Source organism: Triplophysa rosa, linkage group LG8, assembly GCF_024868665.1.
Source record: "Triplophysa rosa linkage group LG8, Trosa_1v2, whole genome shotgun sequence".
Taxonomy (NCBI): domain Eukaryota; kingdom Metazoa; phylum Chordata; class Actinopteri; order Cypriniformes; family Nemacheilidae; genus Triplophysa; species Triplophysa rosa.
This window is the reverse complement of record NC_079897.1, coordinates 17,909,688-17,929,507: the sequence shown is the minus strand read 5'-3', so window position 1 is coordinate 17,929,507 and position 19,820 is coordinate 17,909,688. Positions and strand designations below refer to the sequence as shown.

At 41.8% G+C, this 19,820-nt stretch overlaps 1 protein-coding gene across 1 annotated transcript; it reads right to left on the bottom strand.

The window, feature by feature from the left end:
- Positions 1 to 614: 614 nt before the first annotated feature.
- Positions 615 to 18,511, bottom strand: cacng8b (calcium channel, voltage-dependent, gamma subunit 8b). Its single transcript, XM_057339178.1, has 6 exons — positions 17,885 to 18,511; positions 8,749 to 9,015; positions 8,413 to 8,637; positions 3,925 to 4,008; positions 3,223 to 3,363; positions 615 to 2,969 (listed from the first exon to the last, which is right to left on the bottom strand). The coding sequence occupies exons 3-6, from the start codon at positions 8,633 to 8,635 to the stop codon at positions 2,170 to 2,172; spliced, it is 1,248 nt and encodes a 415-aa protein (XP_057195161.1). The 5' UTR covers positions 8,636 to 8,637; positions 8,749 to 9,015; positions 17,885 to 18,511; the 3' UTR covers positions 615 to 2,169.
- Between the last annotated feature and the right edge of the window lie 1,309 nt (positions 18,512 to 19,820).

Sequence of the window (19,820 nt, the reverse complement as noted above, 5' to 3'; positions counted from 1 at the left end):
CTGCGTCTGCCCACATGCTCCTCTCCCACCCCGGCTCTCAGTGAGGGGTTTGTGAATGTATGGGCGGTACATTTGGGAAGTAAGGAAAGGTCCGAGCCTCAGTTATGTGCACTATGTCCAGCTCCTGTCTAACTGACGCCAACATCTAATGGAATTTCTGCATGTCCTAGTGTGCTTGTTACTAGATTGGTTTTGGTACATATCGGTACAGCAAAAATAATTTGTGGGTCTGTAGCATTAGTGAGTGTAGGTTGGTCAGATTTGGCAAGTATGGGTGGGTGCAGGAGTAGGGAAATTGGAGCCTGTAGGTTGACACTTAACCCAGCGCTCTGGTTGTATATATAGCCCTTTAATAGTTGCTGTCAGACTAGCAGGCTGTACTTTCACTTTTTATGTGGTCAAACATACAGGGGGGATAAAACATTCTCAGCTCTGAGTGTGTTTAGTTGGCATATGCACAAAAACTAGCTTTAAGTTTATTTAAGGTCTCTCTGGCTATAGTTTTGTAACAGTATGGAAAGAGAACTGATGGCGGATATGAAAGACAATATGATTTCGATATGTCTTGAAAGGCTTGGCAAAGATTCAATAACACACAAATGACATCACTCGTAGATTGTCTCTTGTTTCTTTTATGTATAAAATTCGTGCAATACAGTGTTAGAGTTTATCACACATTAAGATAAACCATTTTTTTTCCTAAATATATCTATTCTCCACTACATACTATAACTGACCACATAAATGCTGTCTGTGTGTAGTTTGTCATATTTTTGATGAATTAAAAAAGACTCCCACAGTAGATTGTGTGGTTTGATGCCCATTTTGCACTCTGTAACGTAATGTCCCATGTTGACCTTGTTGGCTTTGATCATGGAATAAAGGTTAAAGGTTAGCAGAATGTTCACTTATATAGTCTCTTATTCAGAGAAGCATAAATGTAAAAGGGAGTCAAGTGCAGCACAGTGAAAGTTTTTTTTTTAGAGGGAGCTTTGCCTTTGGGACGCTGTCATGATCACATGACACAATGGAGGGAAAACACAAACTACACAGGGCATGCCCCAACATACGAGTGTAGCCCAATCAGAGCTCAAGGAAGACGGTGTCCTCATACGTATTTAAAAAGTCCCTCCCACCCGTTCTGCCCTTCCCGATACATAAAGACCCCCAACCTAGCTATACTATTTTGATTTTAAAGAAAGTGTCTATTTTCCAAATACAGTTTTGCTTAATATACATTTGCATTTCAAAATTTTCTCTCATCAACCATGAACCTGTCATTTTACGATGGTTCGAATTGCCCTTTAGGTATCCCGACCTTTTTAAAAGCACAGTTTTGGAAAGAAGTCTAAATCTCACCACTTTATACAAATATATCCTCTCTCGCACTTTGTCCAAGTGTGGAACTGTGTTAATGCCCCAAAACAAAGATTTTCAATTCGACAAGTGCTACTTTCTACTGCTAGCAATGCTTATAACAAAAATATGATGGTCGGTTTATACAAAACTCTTTTACATTTGAACACTTCGTTGGTTCAGTCCATGAATTACGCTGATCTGTTTGTTGAGCTGGAAGACAGATATTACACACTAAATTGCATGTTATCAAAGGGTAGAAAATAAAACTTTCTTTAAAATAAATAAAATGCTTCTCACAAAGTTAGTTATAATAATAATAATAATAATAATCTCATTCTCACATACATATTGAATACACTCATGTTTCTGCAGTGCTCAGTATAACGTTTTGGAATCACAGTCAAAATGTTTGAAAATCAAAATCTACTTTCTAGTTTTAAACTAGAACCATCCGAAACTCTAAATCTAGCTGTTTTTAAACCTAGTCATAATAACAACAACACTTCACCATCTTGAAATTTCACATTATTAAAGAAAATAATAAAATTCACAGTATCCCATGATTATTGTGTCTTTAAGTTAAAACAGCATGTTTTGAAACAGTAATGAAAACAACATGAGTGTTGTTGTTATTACAAGCTGTTTATCTTTCTTTTATTCCCAACTTTTCTTAAAGTGAAATATTTGTCAAAACTGACTAAAGGAAATCCCTTGTTTGCATTTCCTTTAGTCATCTACCAGTCTTTCAATCTACGTTATTTCTCGCTTTTGCATTTTATGAATTTCCCCTAGCTCCATTTTACATTCTGTCTAAACTGGTGTAGTTTTTCTGTTTAGCGTGTTGGAGTTACTCTCTCGGTCACCTTTCCCTAACCTATCCAGCGTACCCATCCCTGGAGGCTGAGAGGAAGGGACGGAGTTGCTGAGCGGAGCATTGGAGTTGGAGGAATTCTGGACAGCTGAAGGATTGTGGGATTTGAGCGAAGGTAGCGTCCCGCTCATCATCATGCTACCTCCGCCCCCTACGCTCTCTTTGGGGAAGCAATTATGCAGCTGGTATAGTGTGGCACGGTCCACCGTGCCGTACAGCGGAGGGGCACCCAGCCCTCCCAAACCCCCCAGTTTGGGCTCTCGGGAGAGGGTGTAAAGAGAAATATCGCCCCCTGGCAGATTGGCAGAGCGGGAGTGGGGATTGGGTAGGGTGGAAACAGAAATGGGCCCCTGGGAGAGTAAAGCAGAGGGGGGCATTCCAAAGTTCTTGCTCCCAGGAGGGCCACCCACGGGGGATGGGTCTCGGGAGCGGGAGGGGTCGGTGGATCGAGAGCTGGAACGCGATCTGCGGCGGAAGCGATAGCTCGGGAGCCGTAGCATGGCGTTAGTGGTGCTCTTGAAGATATCTGTGCGAGAGCGACAGCGAAGCTCCTTGTTCTTTTCGATGTAGATGTTCACCGCCAGCACGCCCACCATCTCAGCCAGAATGAAAGACAGCCCACCAAAGTAGAAAGACCAGCCGTATGAGTATTGCCATTTCTTATCCTCATCTTTCTTCGGAGAAATGTCACCCAGTGCTGCAGAAATGTAGACTATCACGCCAATGATGTTACTCAGGCCTAAAATTCAGAGAACATAAATCGATTTAAAAAAATAAAAAAGGCATTAAATAAACTTAAACTCAATAAAACTGAATAATCATAATTTTTATAATATTTTAAAAATTATGTTAATATTTAATATTTACATTAATATTTGTCAAATTTATTTTGAATCTTAAATATTTCTTTATTATTTTACACTTGTAACATGCAACATATACGGTATAGTTTGATGTTTTAATCCATCTCCCACCAAACAAACACATTTTACCAGCAGCTACAAACAAAATCCCAGCTCCCAGCACAATGTTCCTTTTGCTCTTGTAGAAACGACTGGCTGCGATACAGACCCCTCCCATTAGCAGCAGGATAGCGCTAAGAATGGGAAAGATGTTGGAGGCCCGGACCACTCCTGCAGAGAGAGAGAGAGAGAGAGAGAGAGAGAGAGAGAGAGAGAGAGAGAGCAGGAAGGCAAAAAATAGTGGCGTTGGGAAACAGATGGGAGGGTTAGAGACACAGAGCAATACAAGTGTGAGACTTGATAAATGCAGAGGAGTTCATTCTGTTCAGGTTTTTAGCACTTTACATTTATATCTCAAGATATTAACAGGCTATTTTTTCTCTGCTTTATAAAAAGGAACTAAACCAAAATGAGCAATCTGGGTGATTAAATCACTCTGAGGATGTGTTAAAATGCTCTAGAGGATCAATGCTCCCATGATAGTCCAGCATTCATTCTGGGACATGGGAATGGCATCCAAATATCAACAAAAACACTGAACTGTTTGCATGAATGCATTTACATATGCATATAAATGACATGCATGAAGGCATACAGCAATGTGTAGCACAGAAATATCTTGAGCCGTTAGACTGCAGTTGCAATTTTTCTTTTAAGGTGGAATTATACTAAAGTGGACAGCATTTTTTATCATGATAATTGGTCTTGATGTAATAAAGTAAAATATCTTACGCAAAACGTATTCTGCTCCATCATGATCAAAGTCAGCATCTTCTGGGAAGTGGTTGATCTGGGAACACACGCCACGCTTTACCCCTACAGACACAAAGACAATCCTTTTATAATCCTTTTGTATTTACTGTATGAAACTTAAGTTTCATTTTTTTAAACATTTATTGACGTAAAGTCATTCACAAAGGAGAAAAGGATGACTTCAAAGTTTAAAAATACCACGAGAGTTCAGAGAAACCATTAATGGTCTAATCCCCAATCTCATCTTTTTCAATTAGCGAGGGAACTCATATTTAGATTTCAGCTCCTGATACCAATCTAATTCTTTTCATTCATCATGTTAAAATGCGTAGACAGCGGAACAGAAATGCAAACAACACACACAAAACTACACACACATGCACCACAGAACTCAGATAGTCCTGGAGTCATTCAGGCAGTGAATATCTACCCGCTCCAGTGCTGCACGGGGGTCTACTGCAGACAGACAGACTGACGCACTATGATGACATCAGGAAGCACTATGATGACAGCATGACTGCTGTTGACTGATGGAGTGGGAGTGTGATGGATTGATGACACACAGATGAAGGGAGAGGTGGACAGGTGTGTGTAGGGGGGCAGCAGTTTCTGTCTTTTTATATTCCTCCTCTCATGGTCATTAGTCTGTAAGAAAGAGACGAGGCACAAAAGGGAAAAGTGTGAGTGTACCTCTGCTGGAGAAAAATCAAATCTGTCATTATTAACGCACCCTTGTGCCATTTTAAACTTGTATGACTTTTCGGTGGGACACAAATGGAACATTTTGAAGAATTGTACTGATTGGTCTTTTTCATTCAACTATAATGAATAAGGACTGAGGCTTTCAAACTTCAAGTAGAGCTGTTTATATCAGTGAGGCTCGCATATGTATAGAAAAGACACGTCTGACGGAGCGTTTCCACTGGCGTGGAGAGAGTGCATCGGGCAAGACCAACATTTTGGGTTTCAGTTTAGTCCCAGAATTTTTATTCCGAGTGCATCACTAAAAATTCGAAATAAAAAAATCTCATGTACTGTAGATCATTTAGCAAGATGTAAACGGGTAGCTGACAAATAAAATGCACATGTGTCCTATGGTGTGACATAGCAAAGATTTTGAAAAAAAATCAACAACGAAGATATCTCTCTTTTGCATTCTATATCAGAAATACAAATAATATGAATAATATAAAATAATATATTATTAACGGTTTGTTTGCTGTGACAATTAGGACACATGGTACGGCTTATTTGTTAACTACCCAAACAACACTGTTCCAGAAGCACTTTGTGTTTTACATTTTTAATTCAACAGAATATTTAGGACAGAATTAAAATGTTAAACAAACATGTTTATTAGAAACTGAAACAGTAAGTGCTTTTGGACCAGGGTTGTTTCAAGAAATATTCTAATTATATATATTTATAAATATATATTACAATATATGAAATAATACATAAGGGATTTCTGCTTATTAAGAAATATACACACTTGGTTCCAATTCATGGAAATGATTTCATATCTTGCATTATTTATTTCTAGTATTTTTGTTTCATAGGGGTTAACAAGTAGTCTATACAGATTTTCACTGGTGTAACTTTGTTTTGAAAAGTGGTGGGGACAGAGATGACAAAAACATTACTTTAATAAATTGTTTCTGTAATAACTCGTTGGGAATATTTAACATATATAGCCTAGTGGGCGGTCCGTCCATTGGCTACTCCGCTTTTCGACTCCCGTTCTCAAGGTTCCCAAAACGGTCATTTGGGGAAGGTCATTTGGCTGTTGTTTTCCATTACATTTTAAAACAGTTTATTCCTATGACTAAAAATGTTACTTGTTCATTGGTTTACGCGTTTTTGTGCTTGAACACTGGATTCACAAGCAAGTGCCGGGAGCGAAGATGATGCACGCATTTCATAATGGCTGCGTTCCTTTAGTCCCGGCTCTCTGTCTTCCGCAAATAACTTACGAGTGTGAGCAACGGAGATGGTTAGAAAGCGGTGCATCCTGCGTTTTCCACGAGTTTTATATATTAATGGCCCCTAAACAATACACACCTTCCGCAAGCATTTCTTAATTTCTTCCAAAAAAAGATGGGGACATCTCCCACCTGTCCCCCACCGCAAATTATGCCTATGCAGATTTTCCATTGTAAATACACAGAAAAATGAGACCAGTACAACTCTGTACTGGAAACTTTGTTTCTGTTATACTAAATGGTATAATGTCTACAACAGCATTCTTTAAAAAAAAGCTGTTTTTTAACACATGGTTGGTTAAAATATGGGCATTGTTTTTAATTAATCTAGAAAATATCCATCTTTGACACAAAAATTTATTAAAATAGCCCAGCATTGTGGATTGAAACAAACCAGCATAGGTTAATTTAAACCACGGGTTAAAACAAGTGAAAACATTCTAAGGATGAATAAATAATGACAGAATTTCTTGTTGTGGGTGAAGATACCGCGAAATCTGACCTCATCCCTGCCATCAAAAACAACATCAGTCACTGAACTGGGAATGACTCCCACACAAAGCATTGATCTACTATGGGATGATTACCATGACCCTGACTCCCATGCCTTTGCTTTCTCTCTCTCTTACAACTAAGCCACATACACATGGCAGTAACTCATTAATTTCCAGCTCTGAGTAGTATGAGCCTCTGCTATTGATTCTCTCTGTGTTGTAGCAGTTCTGAGTCCAGATGAAATGATGTCTAGAATGCAGTTATAGGGCATTGTAGCAATCAGTGCACGTATCGTTACACACTGAGCAGACTTCTCTATTTGGACAGCTTTGACATTTATTATGCAGATCCAAAATGGCTGCTGTTTCCACTTCACCTGCTCTTAACTGTTTTTCTACTGAGCATTCATCTTGGTTTTAATCCCCAGGGAAAACAAGGATGTCTTGACCTCTAAAGTGTTCCATGCGTGCGGTAACACTGCGGCTACCAAAGACCAAAGAAAGAGTGGAGAGTGAAAAACAAAGAGGCAAGACAGAGAGAAGAGAGGGAATGAGAGAAGTCACGCTGCTGTGGTGATTGGGGTGCCGGGCTTATCTTTAATTGAATGCTTTGTTATCAGACAGCTTAGCCATAAAGCTAAATTAGCGAAGCACAATGGCTGGCTGCGGGCTGAGTGGAGAGCGCATTACATGTGGATGAGAGGGAACACGAGGAGCCGAAACAGCCTGTAACGCTGGGACCACTGCATTGACCTCTCTGTACAATCAGCTCAGCCTTTTAATTACAGCCGTTTTATGCCGCTCTCTTACGTTAAAACGTCTTTTAGCAGCAAATCTCCAAGGTTGAGAATGCTTATATACAGTGTATTATGATTTTGCGTGCATTAATTATATACTTACATAAAGCGATTTAGCTTGAAATACTTTTAAAACCACTTCATTATGACATACATACTTTAAGATACACTTTATTATGAAAATTAGTGAGTAATATGCATTATGTAAAGTCTGTGAGATCCTATTAATTTAAGTGAATATAACAGATATTATGATAAGATTATTTTGTAACTGGATTAATTATCATGCATGCAAAATTATCTTTAGTTGCATAATTGTCGATATGAGAACTAAATATAATGTCCCGTGTGTTTTATTTATTCATTTTTTAACCGTGCTTACAGAATGCTTGATCCTGATTGGCCAGTTGCAATGTGTTATTCCCAAAAAAACAACCATTCAAGTCACATTAGACTTTCAGAATACATCATTTACTGTATATGCAGAGCCCTGCGTATTTGGGTAGCAAGAAAAAACATTAATAAAAAAACACCTTCCAAGGTATTTGTACTGTTACTATTGTTTTTGTTATTTTAAAGCTGTATTGTAAAAAGTTGCAATGTGTGATATTAGCATTTTTAGCATTTCCTTTAACTGAAGAGGTCACTTTGTGGTGTATTGATCTTCTATTGGTTACACATTTTCACGTGATACGAAATCTCAGGTCAGAGCTCACCAAACTTGACCTTTGAAACGCATATGCGTATGAATGGAAGTCAATAGAACGTAAAGTTTAGGGTCGCCACAGCATAATAACACATCATCTTTACCTTAAAAATTAAAACTAATTAATGACATATATGATATTATATTACGAATGATTAAACCAAATTTTGTTCATCTCGTTTTGTCTTCACGCAAGGTTTGTATTTTTAAAAATAAGATAAGAAAATAATTTTTAAAAGTTTAACTTACTTCCTCCTGATTACCCTGTTGGGGTTTACTCTATGATAACAACCGACTGGCTGTACATTATCCATCACGTGTGAATTTTCATTATGAACATACACTGTATAATATAGGTCTACTCCAGTAGAAACAAATGTGAGCCACCATTACCTACGTTTCTTAAAATTGTTCTAAGAAGCAAAATGATTTTCCCAAATAATGACACATAACACTGAAACACAGTATTTAAGAAGATGGTGGCTGACCCTCCAGACAACAGATCCTCCATAGGCCAGAGTGCGTCAGGGCACCGGGGTCTTTCTTGTCCTTATTATGGGGATCTTCTTGTGTGTTATTGGCGGTGCTGTTGCAGATGAGCGCCCGCGAGTAGAGCCAATAGTCAGTGCCGATAGCCACCGTCATCAGGCCGAAGGATGCAAAAGCACCCACGATGGTGAGAAGGATCTGAATGCCCTTCTCACACACCATGCCTATGGAAGAGAGAGGTAATAAAATGAAAAACTTCACCGATCACGTAAGGCCTGATCACCACGTCTACTGTTACCTGAATGAGAACAATAACATTCAAATTTTCATCTTACCTGACGGCGAGTTTCTGTCCTTCGACTCAATTTTGAAATCTTTCTTTTCCTCGTCAGATGAGAATGCGCTGTCCCTTCAATCCGGGCAGCATCCATCGACTGTCCTCACGCACGCCTCTTCTCCTTCTTGCACTCGTTTATGCTTCCTCTTTCTCTACTGCTCACACAGATCAGCTGCACTGGGGAATCTTGTGATGGCCTCTGTGATGCCTCTCGTGTGTAAATAATCTTAGTTGCTTTTAGTGCTGGTCATTGCTGATCAAGAACCTAGAGAGAGACAAGAGAGAGAGATGGATTAGATTCTGCCGCAATAAACGTGTTTGAGGGAAGTTTGGCAAGGAATAACTCTTTGAGAACTTGGAGGGAGAGGGGAAAAGGCAGGTCTACACTGTTGCCATAGTAACAGTGAATTGCAAAAGCTTTAGCCTCGAGAGATGGGGGTGCTTTCAATCTCCTTTCCCTTAGGATGAGATAAAGGAGTATCTGACAAACATGCAATTCAGCAACATTTCATGAACCGGATCACTGCATGTGTCCATAGAGACATCCTGACTGAGCAGGATGAAAAGAAATGTTACCTCATATTACTTCATCTTTTGTGTCATTATACCTATACACACACACACACACACACACACACACACACCAACCACACCGCACGCGCCCTCACCGACACACCACAGCACACGCACACGCACACGCACACACACACACACACACACACACACAGCGAAAACCTTAAAATCAGAGGACAGTCACACAGTACGCATAATTTAGCAAACATAATTTAGGAAGCATAATGCAGTGCTGCCATGGCTGTAAATAATTTATATTGCAATATGGCACCATAACCAAAATGGGTTAAACCCTGTTTGCAGTATAGACTTATAGCACACTTTCTGCTCAGGCGTTGGTAGAAAATGTTTCTTTTTCATTTGTGTCAGCGACACATTTGTAAAGATTCAACTGCATCTATCTGTCTATGTCTCTCTCTTTCTCTCTCTGTGAACAAGAACAAAGCTGGTCTAATATCCACAAATAATATAACAAATAAACACAAATAAAATACAGTACCTCCCTCATCCATTCGCTTTTCACAAAGATAATTAAAGCTGCAATCTGTAGATTTTGTAATGTGTAGATTTTGCAGGTTATTTTACATATTTTTAATTGTTTAAAAACAACTGACATTTCCCACAAAATCTGAGCCGGGCACTCAAATGATAAATCATTATTATAAGCTTACTGTTGTAAATCAGGTTAAGGTAAGGCGACAGTACTGTAGGGGTTCATTCCAGGAAAGAACACATAAGTGAGTGAGAGAGAGATGGAATCCATTCATTTCAGTCACAGCTGGGAATAAACCATCACGTGGTTTTCACTTGTGCAAACTGGACTCAAGACTCCATTACTACAGCTAGCATCCTATGTCGCAATAGTCTCAGCCTCAGACGTCACGCCAGTTGCCTAAATGTCTGATGCATAAGGCACACTTTTCTGAAAACACTTCAGCACGTTCGAAGTCGTCATATGATTGGTTGAATTTCACAGGATTTCCGGGAGACGTGCGTGTCGCGTTCTTTAACGGTCCGCCTGAAAACAACACAAAGCCATCTGATCTAAGTAAGCTGTCATGTTTACAACGGTTGCTATAAGAATTCATCACGATCGACTAAACGCTTAATTCTTCAAAGTATGCAAGGTTCATGGCATAAAGTTATAATCATTGTTGTTTCTGTTAACTTTTGACACGTTCGTGAATTTACACCGGTCTGTTACTGCGGGGACATTTCCACGCCTCTAAACATGATGCGGCACAAAACGAAACATGATTGGTTGCTTTACCTGTAAGTCATATGGCCTCCCCTTGGCCAAAGAAAGCGGCAATAAGTTCCAGCGCGAGACTAATGTCGCAAAATCACACAGATCACAAACACATTTTGCCACGCAGTGTCTGATTCTCAGTGAAAACTATAGCTTGGGGTGTCAACTCCATCTCTCTGAAGGCCACAGAAACATTAACTGAGGTTGTATAATCACTGTTGTAAACTGCTTTTTACAGTAACCTTTTACTGTATGTCTAATAAAGCTCATACTGTATGTAATCACAGTGGCAGGCACTTATGAACCAAAGCAAATTAAAGACAGTCAAGGAATACATTGTTCGTTGTTCCCTAGGAACCACCCCCATGACCTTGCCATGCACCATGCTGTATCAGTTGAGCTGCAGTAAGACAAGGCTTAGCTTTGAGTGCCTGAAACGTGCAAAAACACTTGCATTTCTATATCAGTACCGTAAACATAACACCTCACAACACAGCAGATACAGCAGATCGTTCACAGTCTGCTCTCTTCTTACTGTATGTTAGTGATGACATATGGCGGACCACAAAAATATGTAATATTTACATGTGATTTGAGTCACACCAGATATCAGATATTTGTTCCCATGAGGCTGTCACATAATCAGCCACAAAGGCACTTTCATTCATAATTTCTCAATTATTGCCGTCATGTGCTTTCCGGATGGAGAATTGATTTGCAGGGGGGGGATAATGACACAAAACTCATTTCCTCCAGATCATTACTTACTCAACATACATTTGACATGTCAAGGTGTATACACCGAGTAACCGATCAAAATGATAGACAATTAATATACTATTCAAACTAATTATGTCAGAGCTGTGAAGGGCGAATCCATAATTATGGGAAACATGTCCAATTATTATAACTGGTGAATCAAAATAATTAGCTCATAAGTCTCAGCAGCAACTGCCAATTTTAACCTCTTTTACGATGCTCATAAGAGAACGACAGAAACAGATGAAAAACAGAGCGAGAAAGCGAACACACAGTATAAATGCAGAGCCAGAAATCAAACAAAAGCGAACGCACTGAAGTCTGAAATGCCACTGTGGATCACTGTGCAGGGAAACAGTGGTTTTAATGATTCGCTTTGAAAAGTGCACAGCATTATACATCAAATGACTGCAATGAAACCACTAGCTTCATCTTTAGGTTTGGATAAATTGAGGGCTGCAGCATCATCCTCATGCTGAGGGTGTGAGGACGCACGGGGCTGAGAGATGACATTACTAATGATGGATTAGAGAATAACACCTGAGCTCTCCTACATTCACACAACCTCCCCAACCTCTCTCTCTCTGTCTCCCTTTCAAGCCATCCCCTTCACATTCCCACTCACCTCTTGTTGACTGTAGTCATATTTAACACTTTCTTTATGCCAGCCTTATGGACACTATGTCCCGACCACTTACAGAAAATTCTGTGTGCTGCCCTCTTACATAACTTATAAATACATTTTTAAATAACATTTTTGGTATTTACTTTGGTATGTTCCAGGTAAATATCATATATTTTATTCTAGTCAGGGTTACTGTAAGTTAAAAGCATCTGCCAAATGCATAAAAATGTAAATGTAGTAGTTCTGCTCATTAGCTGGGTTCCCATCCAAAGTTGCGAATTTAGCTTATGCGCAAAATTGGAATATCGCATAAAACATTTGTGAATAGGCACCGTTTCCATCCAACTAGTCAACCGTCACTTTCTAATAAACTGGCACTAAATAAGAAAAGTAAGAGAAGCTACTGAATATAATAATTTTCACATATAATAATTACGTACACAATTAGACAAAACTCCTTTTCAGTTTCAGTACAATAAACATCAGGCTGGTCATCTGAAGTGAGAGTAAAGTTATGCTGACACCTGTGTACTACAAACAAACCTCAAACAGAATGGGGTTCCTATACGAAACGCCACGGCACTGCGCCGCATCAACGGAGCGACACTGACTGGCCTGGGCGAGTCACAAGTGAGCGTAACCGTGAATCGTAACCTTCCAGTGGTGTAGTAAGGCATCAGTTGCGTGAATCACGTCGAGAGGCTCTTACTAACGGCCATACAGGCTGTGGCCTTTGCTACTCTAGAGGCAAGATAGCCGCCCGGCACCATAAGGAACACTGGGAAGTGCTACCCCTTCGCCTGAGGGGGAATGCTGTGTAGACCATATCAGAGATAATACGTGGAAAACCTACACGGTCTCACCAGTGGGGAGATCTCATGGGAGTAGTAGTGCGGGGCCCCAACCAGGGGTGCACAGAAGCGGTGGAGTCCACCAAGGGGAGGTCACAGGTTCACCAACAGGGGAACCAAGAGTGAGGAAACGTCAGACGGGACGTTTCCAAGCAGGGGGAGCAGGCCCCCACCTTTCTTGGGGACGATGAAGACATCTCAGCCAGAGGGACAGGCTCGATCACTCCCTTCACCAGAAGGGTGGCGACGTCGACCCGAAGCACGGAGCACACAACAGAATGCCCCAAAACTTGGGCGAGCGCCTGGCGAACTGGAATTCGTAGCTGAGACGGATCGTCCTTACTAGCCATCGCGACAGGCTGGGGAGCTGTGACCAGGCCCCAGACACCGCGACAGAGGAACTAGCGGAGAGATCTGCAACATCGCCCCCGTGGGGGGAGGCTCTGTAGCAGGCAGAACGGCTGTCTCGCCAGGGACAGAGCCGTGGGGAGGCGAGCGGGCATGCTGACTTACCTGCCTTAAGTCTTTGCCGCATGATGCACCATCGAGTGGAGAGTGCTGAGGGCTGCGGGATTGGCATGATGCAATGTCGAGTTGAGGCTGCTGCATGGAAGAAAGGAAGCTCTTTTAGAGACAGAGTGGGTGCCAGGCCCGGAGGGGCGGAGCTGCCGGGGAGCAGAAAAATCTTCGACGGTGTCACCAAACAGCCCAGCTCGCGCGATGGGTGCATCGAGAAAGCGTACTTCCTCGGCATCTCGCATCTGCACAAGGTTGGGCCAAAGGTGTTGCCACCGCGCTCCGTATCCAGGTACCAAGAGTCCAACCGTGAGCGCTGTGGGGAAGGCAGTGCGGTGCACTGCAACCAGAGGCTCGCGGCGGCCCGGGCAAGCATGGCTGACATCTCCGCATCAGACTCGTCCTGGGCTCGACCGACTGAAGCCGGGAGCTCCAGGTAGTCATCAGCGTCTGATGCCAGGAAGTCGCCATCCGATGCTGTGATGGAAATCTCATCCTCTGCACGCTGATGCGTGGATCCGCTATGGGATGGTCTACTGCCGCCCAAGAACACAACCAACCATGACCGCGTTACCTTGATAGTTATGTCTCGCAGTGCGGACATGCCGTATCCACGAACGCTACTTCAGCATGCTGGTGACCCAGACATGTGATGCAGGTATCGTGCCTGTCAGGCTCGAGGACGAGGTGGTCACATCCAAGATAACAGCGGCAAGACATGCCTGGCGACAAGTGCACGCTGTAAGAAATTTCAGCTCTTTTAGAAATTTGCTCTAATAGACACCTTCGGCTCGCTACCGAAACGCCCAGGGGAAGTCGCACACACCAGGACGAATCCGCTGTTCTGCGTCGTAGAATCCAGTAGTATTCAGAGATAATTCGCTCAGCATTAGCTTCGCAGGTTCCAAAGGACAAAAGGTGAATGAATGGGCACGCCATCTTCCTTTTATACCCGTATGTACTGGGCGGAGACTGGCATGCCATTCGCCAACTTCATTGGCCTTTTAAAAGTACAATCAGAGATGATAGGTTCTAAAGTTCAAACCCCATTCTGTTGGTTCGACACAACATCGAGAGACCGACAGAAAGGGAAATATTGTTCCCCTTCAGTCGGTCTCTCGACGTTGGGTTGAGACAGACTGGGGTTTGATCTTGAGAACCTATCATCTCCGAGATGATTTTAAAAATGCCAATGGGCTTGGCGAATGGCACACGCACGCCAATCCCCGCCCCGTGCATACAGGTATAAAAGGAAGATGGCGGCGGCCATTCACTCATCTTTTGTGCTGAGGAACCTGAGAGGTATCTCCCGGTCGCTGCAGCGGGTCGGCGAAGCGTTGTGGCATGAAGAAACAACGTCTCGTTCCCTCCCTCCACCTAGACGTTCCCCTTCAGTCGGTCTCTCAACGTTGTTTTGAGAGACAGACTGGGGACCTATCTCTACACGCCACGGCTCTGAGCCGTATCACGACCTCCAGTGGAGCGACACTGACTGGACTAGCTAGTCACAAGTGAGCACTACTGCGAGACGTAATCTTCCAGTGGGATCATTACTTAGTAGCATACCCTGAGAGGCTCGTACCGACGGTCATCATGAATTTGTCAACTACCACACAAACTACTAACAAAAGTGCAAAAGCCTTTTCTGCTCTCATTAAATATGAGTGAAATGCTAAACAAAACTATTCATGAAGATATAAATCTAAACAAGTCCTCTATATGTTAGATTGGGAACATCTATTGTAACTTACCCACTATTACACCTTTAGTCACACAACTGTATAAAAAGGATAGTCAATGAAATGGTTAAATCTTTTCTGATGAACCTGCATATGCATGAACAGTAAAGAACAATAATTCACTTGCAGTTATATTGCTGAATCAGTGTGGGAAGCTCAGAGAAAGAAAGTGAGTGAGTATTCATTTAGTTTGCTTAACCTGGATGTCCGTGTCTCCTCCCACAAGCAATCAAGAGTCTCTAAACAAGCAGCTTTACCTTGTTTCTTAATTCCTTTTGAGATCCAGAAATGTATGAACAGTCTGAATCAGTCAACTTTCACTTGCAGTTGATTTTACTGTAGGTTCTTGATGAGTTCATGTGAGAAGCTAACAAACGATCACAATCTGTCTTCTGCACTTGCTCAGCCTCACACCTGTATTTAATCTAGAGGACTGTCATTCTTTGAAAGTTTTAGTCCCAGTAGGGACCAAGCTAATGGAAAGTTAATTATCAGAGAAAATTGACGGCGGGTGTATGGGGTGTGTGTGTGTGAAGGTGTAAGCTGTTCTTTACACACCTGCATTGAGTGTGTATGTGTCTATCTACCCACCCAATTCCCACAACTGGTTGGTTTTACTCAAACTAAAATGAAATTTGACAGTTCTGAGATGAAAGCAACATGCAAATGTATTCATCTCCCACATATTTCATGAAGCGCTTTAAAAAGCCTCTGTATTATATTCGGCATTATTTAGAAACGTTACTAAATAGATTCATTATTAAAGAATTGTTCAAATTATTAAAGAATGGGTGCACTGCACATAACAGAACATAATTATGTGCTCCATTTGACTGCAAAGGGATGATATTCACGTTTCTGTGTTAGTGATAAATTAAAAAAAAACACTTCTCTAATATTTAGCACACATTTCTGTATTGAATAAAAGGACTATTGGCATCTACTGCTAGCAGCAGACATCGGTCATCTGTGCCAGAAATGGTTTAAAATTAGTACTATTGCATCATTGCACTTGGGTACAACAAATCATACTGCAAGCAGATGTTGCTTGACTCATCTGATATGACTGTCTGTACAAAAGCAATGTAACCATAGCAAACAGGACCTTAAGAGCAATGACCAGAAACTGCACATATGCTCCTGAACAAACTTCCAGTTTGAAAAAGTGAACTGTGTAAACTTTGTGTAACATTGATGTATTTTGCACTGAGGAAAAAACAAAGCAAAACATAACAGCACTTTTATTAGAGTCGTGAGAATACAGCTTGGCAGACAGCATTGATCTAAAAGCACGGGGGGTCAGTCCACTCCACTTTGTCTACTGCAGTATGACTGTTTAAAAGCTGTACTGATCTGCTGGGAAAGAACGGGTGTAACTGGAAAAGTGTCACGACTAACACAACGTGCACTTCATGGGTTAACCGTTGTACTTCCAAACCAATCCATATGTCAACTTCATTTCATGATTTATCAGCTTCTGAATCAGCTATGGAGCTTCTTCTTCCTCAGTGATAACATCTGTCATTTGTATTCTGTTTGAGGCCTGATCGTCATAATTTTTACAGTTTACTCAAATTATAGAGTGAAGATCATCTCAGTCAGGGGCCACTCTTCAATAATTACAAAAAGCTGTCAGCTGAGCTTTTTCTCCAGCTGAAATGCTTTCAGTGTGGAATATGGGAAATGGTGTTGGTACAGCAATGCTGACACAGTACCCTTTAGAGTATTACATAATTGTGGTCCCAGGAGACATCTGCTTAAACACAATCCTCCAAAGGAGAGACATACAACCTGAGTCCTGACCAGCTGCTTTCTTCTATTAAAACACTGCTTTCATGTAAAGGATGTGAATGATGTTTAAAATGGGCTTGCTGCAAGCACGTGCTTATGCTGCTGGATTTCTGAATGAAAGCCAGACACTGTCTTCACCTGCTTGCACTGTATGATTTCACACAAATAATTGTCAAATTATTTACAATTATTTTGTACGGGACACACATTTTGTTAACCGTCAACTAAACTCGCAGATAAGCATATCAGTCTGGATGAAATATTCCTTATCTTTTGTTGCTCTGTCATAGCTGACAGATGCATCCAATCGGATCCATGATGTAAGCCTTTATCAGTCACAGACACGTGCGTGCGTCGTTTGCTTTCCTAATGCAGGCATAGGGGCGCTTGACAGCAAGAAAGGTCACATGATGTGACTGAACAGCATGGATCAAACCCACACGAGCAGGACTGTGAGAGGCCCGTGCTCGTGATCAAACCAGATAAATGGACAGGGGGAAGTGTGGGAGTTGACAGGGGGAGGCTGGGTGCTGATGCGAGCCGCAGTGCATTCATTAGAGCAGCCCTCCACCGAGACCGAAAATGGACGCCCGGAGAGCGCGTCCCTCTGCAAAACCCCTTCATTTTCGCTCCAGAAAGCAAAACGGACAGGATGTGTCCAACGGAAGGGAAAAAGGAGATTTAAGTATATCAGTGGGGTTCTTTTCGCCGAGCTCTAGATAAGGGGAGTTATGCTTGCACATGCATAATGAATTCGAGGATGCGCTTTTAAACGCAGGATACAATATTTCATTTATTATGCCTCTCCCATTTGGTTTGATTTAACAAACATTTTCAGAGACGTCCTAATGCAGGCGAAAAGCTTTAAAAAATCGACATCTGAGCTTGCATCGATTTTATTCCGCTCATTATATTCCACATGGACGCACACATGCAGACGGAAAACAAACACAGCAGAAATATATATATATACGCCACACACATAGATTAGCCTAGGCTATATTAAATACATATATTTAAAAAAATCTTACCGGTTTAGTTAGTCTCATATTTGCAGACCGTCGCACTCCCAAAGAAGAACAGAGAAATAATTGCGTATAAAGAGAACGAGACTATAAACGAGTTACAAAAAAAACACAGGCAAAAACGTGCTCGGCTCAGTAACCGACGCTTTTAAGGGTCGTCAAACAGTACAAACACAAGTTACAAATGTGAATCGCTATTAAGATAGATAGTATAGAGGATATATTCAACGCGCACACGTCCCCACGTCACTCGAGCACGGATTTGTCTACAGCGCGTGTAGCCAATGCGTGTGCGCGACTGCGTCTCCCCCGCCCGCGCCTCAACCCTTCGCTGCCTCTGTCTATCCCTTCCCTTACCCCCTGAGTAAGTATGTGTGTGTTTGAGAAAAGGGAGAGAGATAGAGAGTCGTAAGCAACTTGTCGCATACCAAATCCTGACAGACAAGAGGAAATATTCGCGACATAATGTTTTTTAAATAGACGGCCATCAAAAGCAAACACGAGCTCGTGGTACAGAGCCATAACGCGCGCAGTCGAGCGTGTTTTAGCAACGGTCGACGCGTTTTCTCATCGCAGGAGACACTGGCATCTTGGTGATGATGTTAATACCGCACTGCTAATGAAACGCAATGTTATCCAGTCTGAGAAAGAGCACTGGAGTTCCGCAGAGGGAGAAAGACGGAGGGAGGAGGGAGGTGAAAAATGGCAGGTTGAATGCGACAGATGCCTCACAATTGGCTTGGAGCGGGCAAGGGTCTATTTCATATGCACTCTTTCGTTTTAAAGCTAACTAAATGGTCAACGTGTTTGTGTTTGCAGCACTCGGATAAAATAATTTGAGGTCGAGTACATAGTGTTTTAGGTAATTATGTGTAAATATGAATTAGGCTACTGTACAGATTTCAATCCAGGGAGGCATGTTTTTAGGCCTGTCATAATTTTCGTGCTAGAGATGATGTTCAGCGCTCACGTGCGCGCAGCGTGCGGTGACCAAAATGTTTTTTTCATTAAACAAACTGTCAAGTGAACAAACTCAGACACACTAGAACAGTGAACTACTTCAAAGGATTTCTCGACCAATATTCATGTTCATTTTTTTCTCCCCACCTCTTTCAATGAGAGCGGGGAATAGCTAATGCTGCCTGACAGCTCTTTCGTGCAGTAATGCTGGTGAATAGGGGGCTATATCCAACTCTTGACTGAAAACACGCACAGCATTCCCCACCCCGTAAGAACACACTAACACAGACATACTTCATTAGCTGTTGCGCTGAGACGGAGCAAGATACAAACGTACTCCGTTAAACAAACTCGCTGAAATGCAAGTGTTATGACATGCTACTCAAACACAAACATGCATAGAAAGAGAGAGAGAGAGAGAGAGAGAGAGAGAGAGAGAGAAATGGAGAGGGGCACAGAGTTTTGATCAATTGGACTGCACGCTGCCCTGGGTCAATGGAACGAGCAGAGAACCACTTAACAGACCCAGTGTAAAAAAATACATACACGCAAATATGCACACACAGTCGCATGGCCAATGTCAACATATCTGACAAAAGCATATCAAACGTAACTGATCAGAAAAATGACGTAATCGCACAGTGCCGCATCAAATTGGAATATTTTTGAGAGCTTCTGACCAAATGTGCCTTAAAACGCGTTTTGTAGCTGTCATTCGCTATGCTCGTTGCAGTCGCTGTTTTGTAATTATAGTTATTACTGAGAAACACTTTAACACGATTAAGTCTTTTTTTAAACATTTAAGATTGACGTCTTTATTTTCTATGGGTTAATGACATTTCAGCACCACAGACAGCGCTACTGATGTAATTGCAGTTCGATAGCGTTTCTCAACCACTAGATGTCGATGTGGGCACTGATAATATTGACTGTCTATGCTGTCGTGCGGTTCGATCAGAGCGAGAGGGATGCGTCATGTTTA

Bases quoted from the DNA above. Each gene is read 5' to 3' on its own strand.
- cacng8b (XM_057339178.1), bottom strand. From the start codon at position 8,635: ATGGTGTGTGAGAAGGGCATTCAGATCCTTCTCACCATCGTGGGTGCT. The intron at 4,009-8,412 runs GTCAGCCACCAT...TTGTGTCTGTAG, and splicing joins GAGGATCTGTTGTCTGGAGG to GGGTAAAGCGTGGCGTGTGT. The intron at 2,970-3,222 runs GTAAAATGTGTT...TCTGAATTTTAG, and splicing joins GATTTTGTTTGTAGCTGCTG to GCCTGAGTAACATCATTGGC.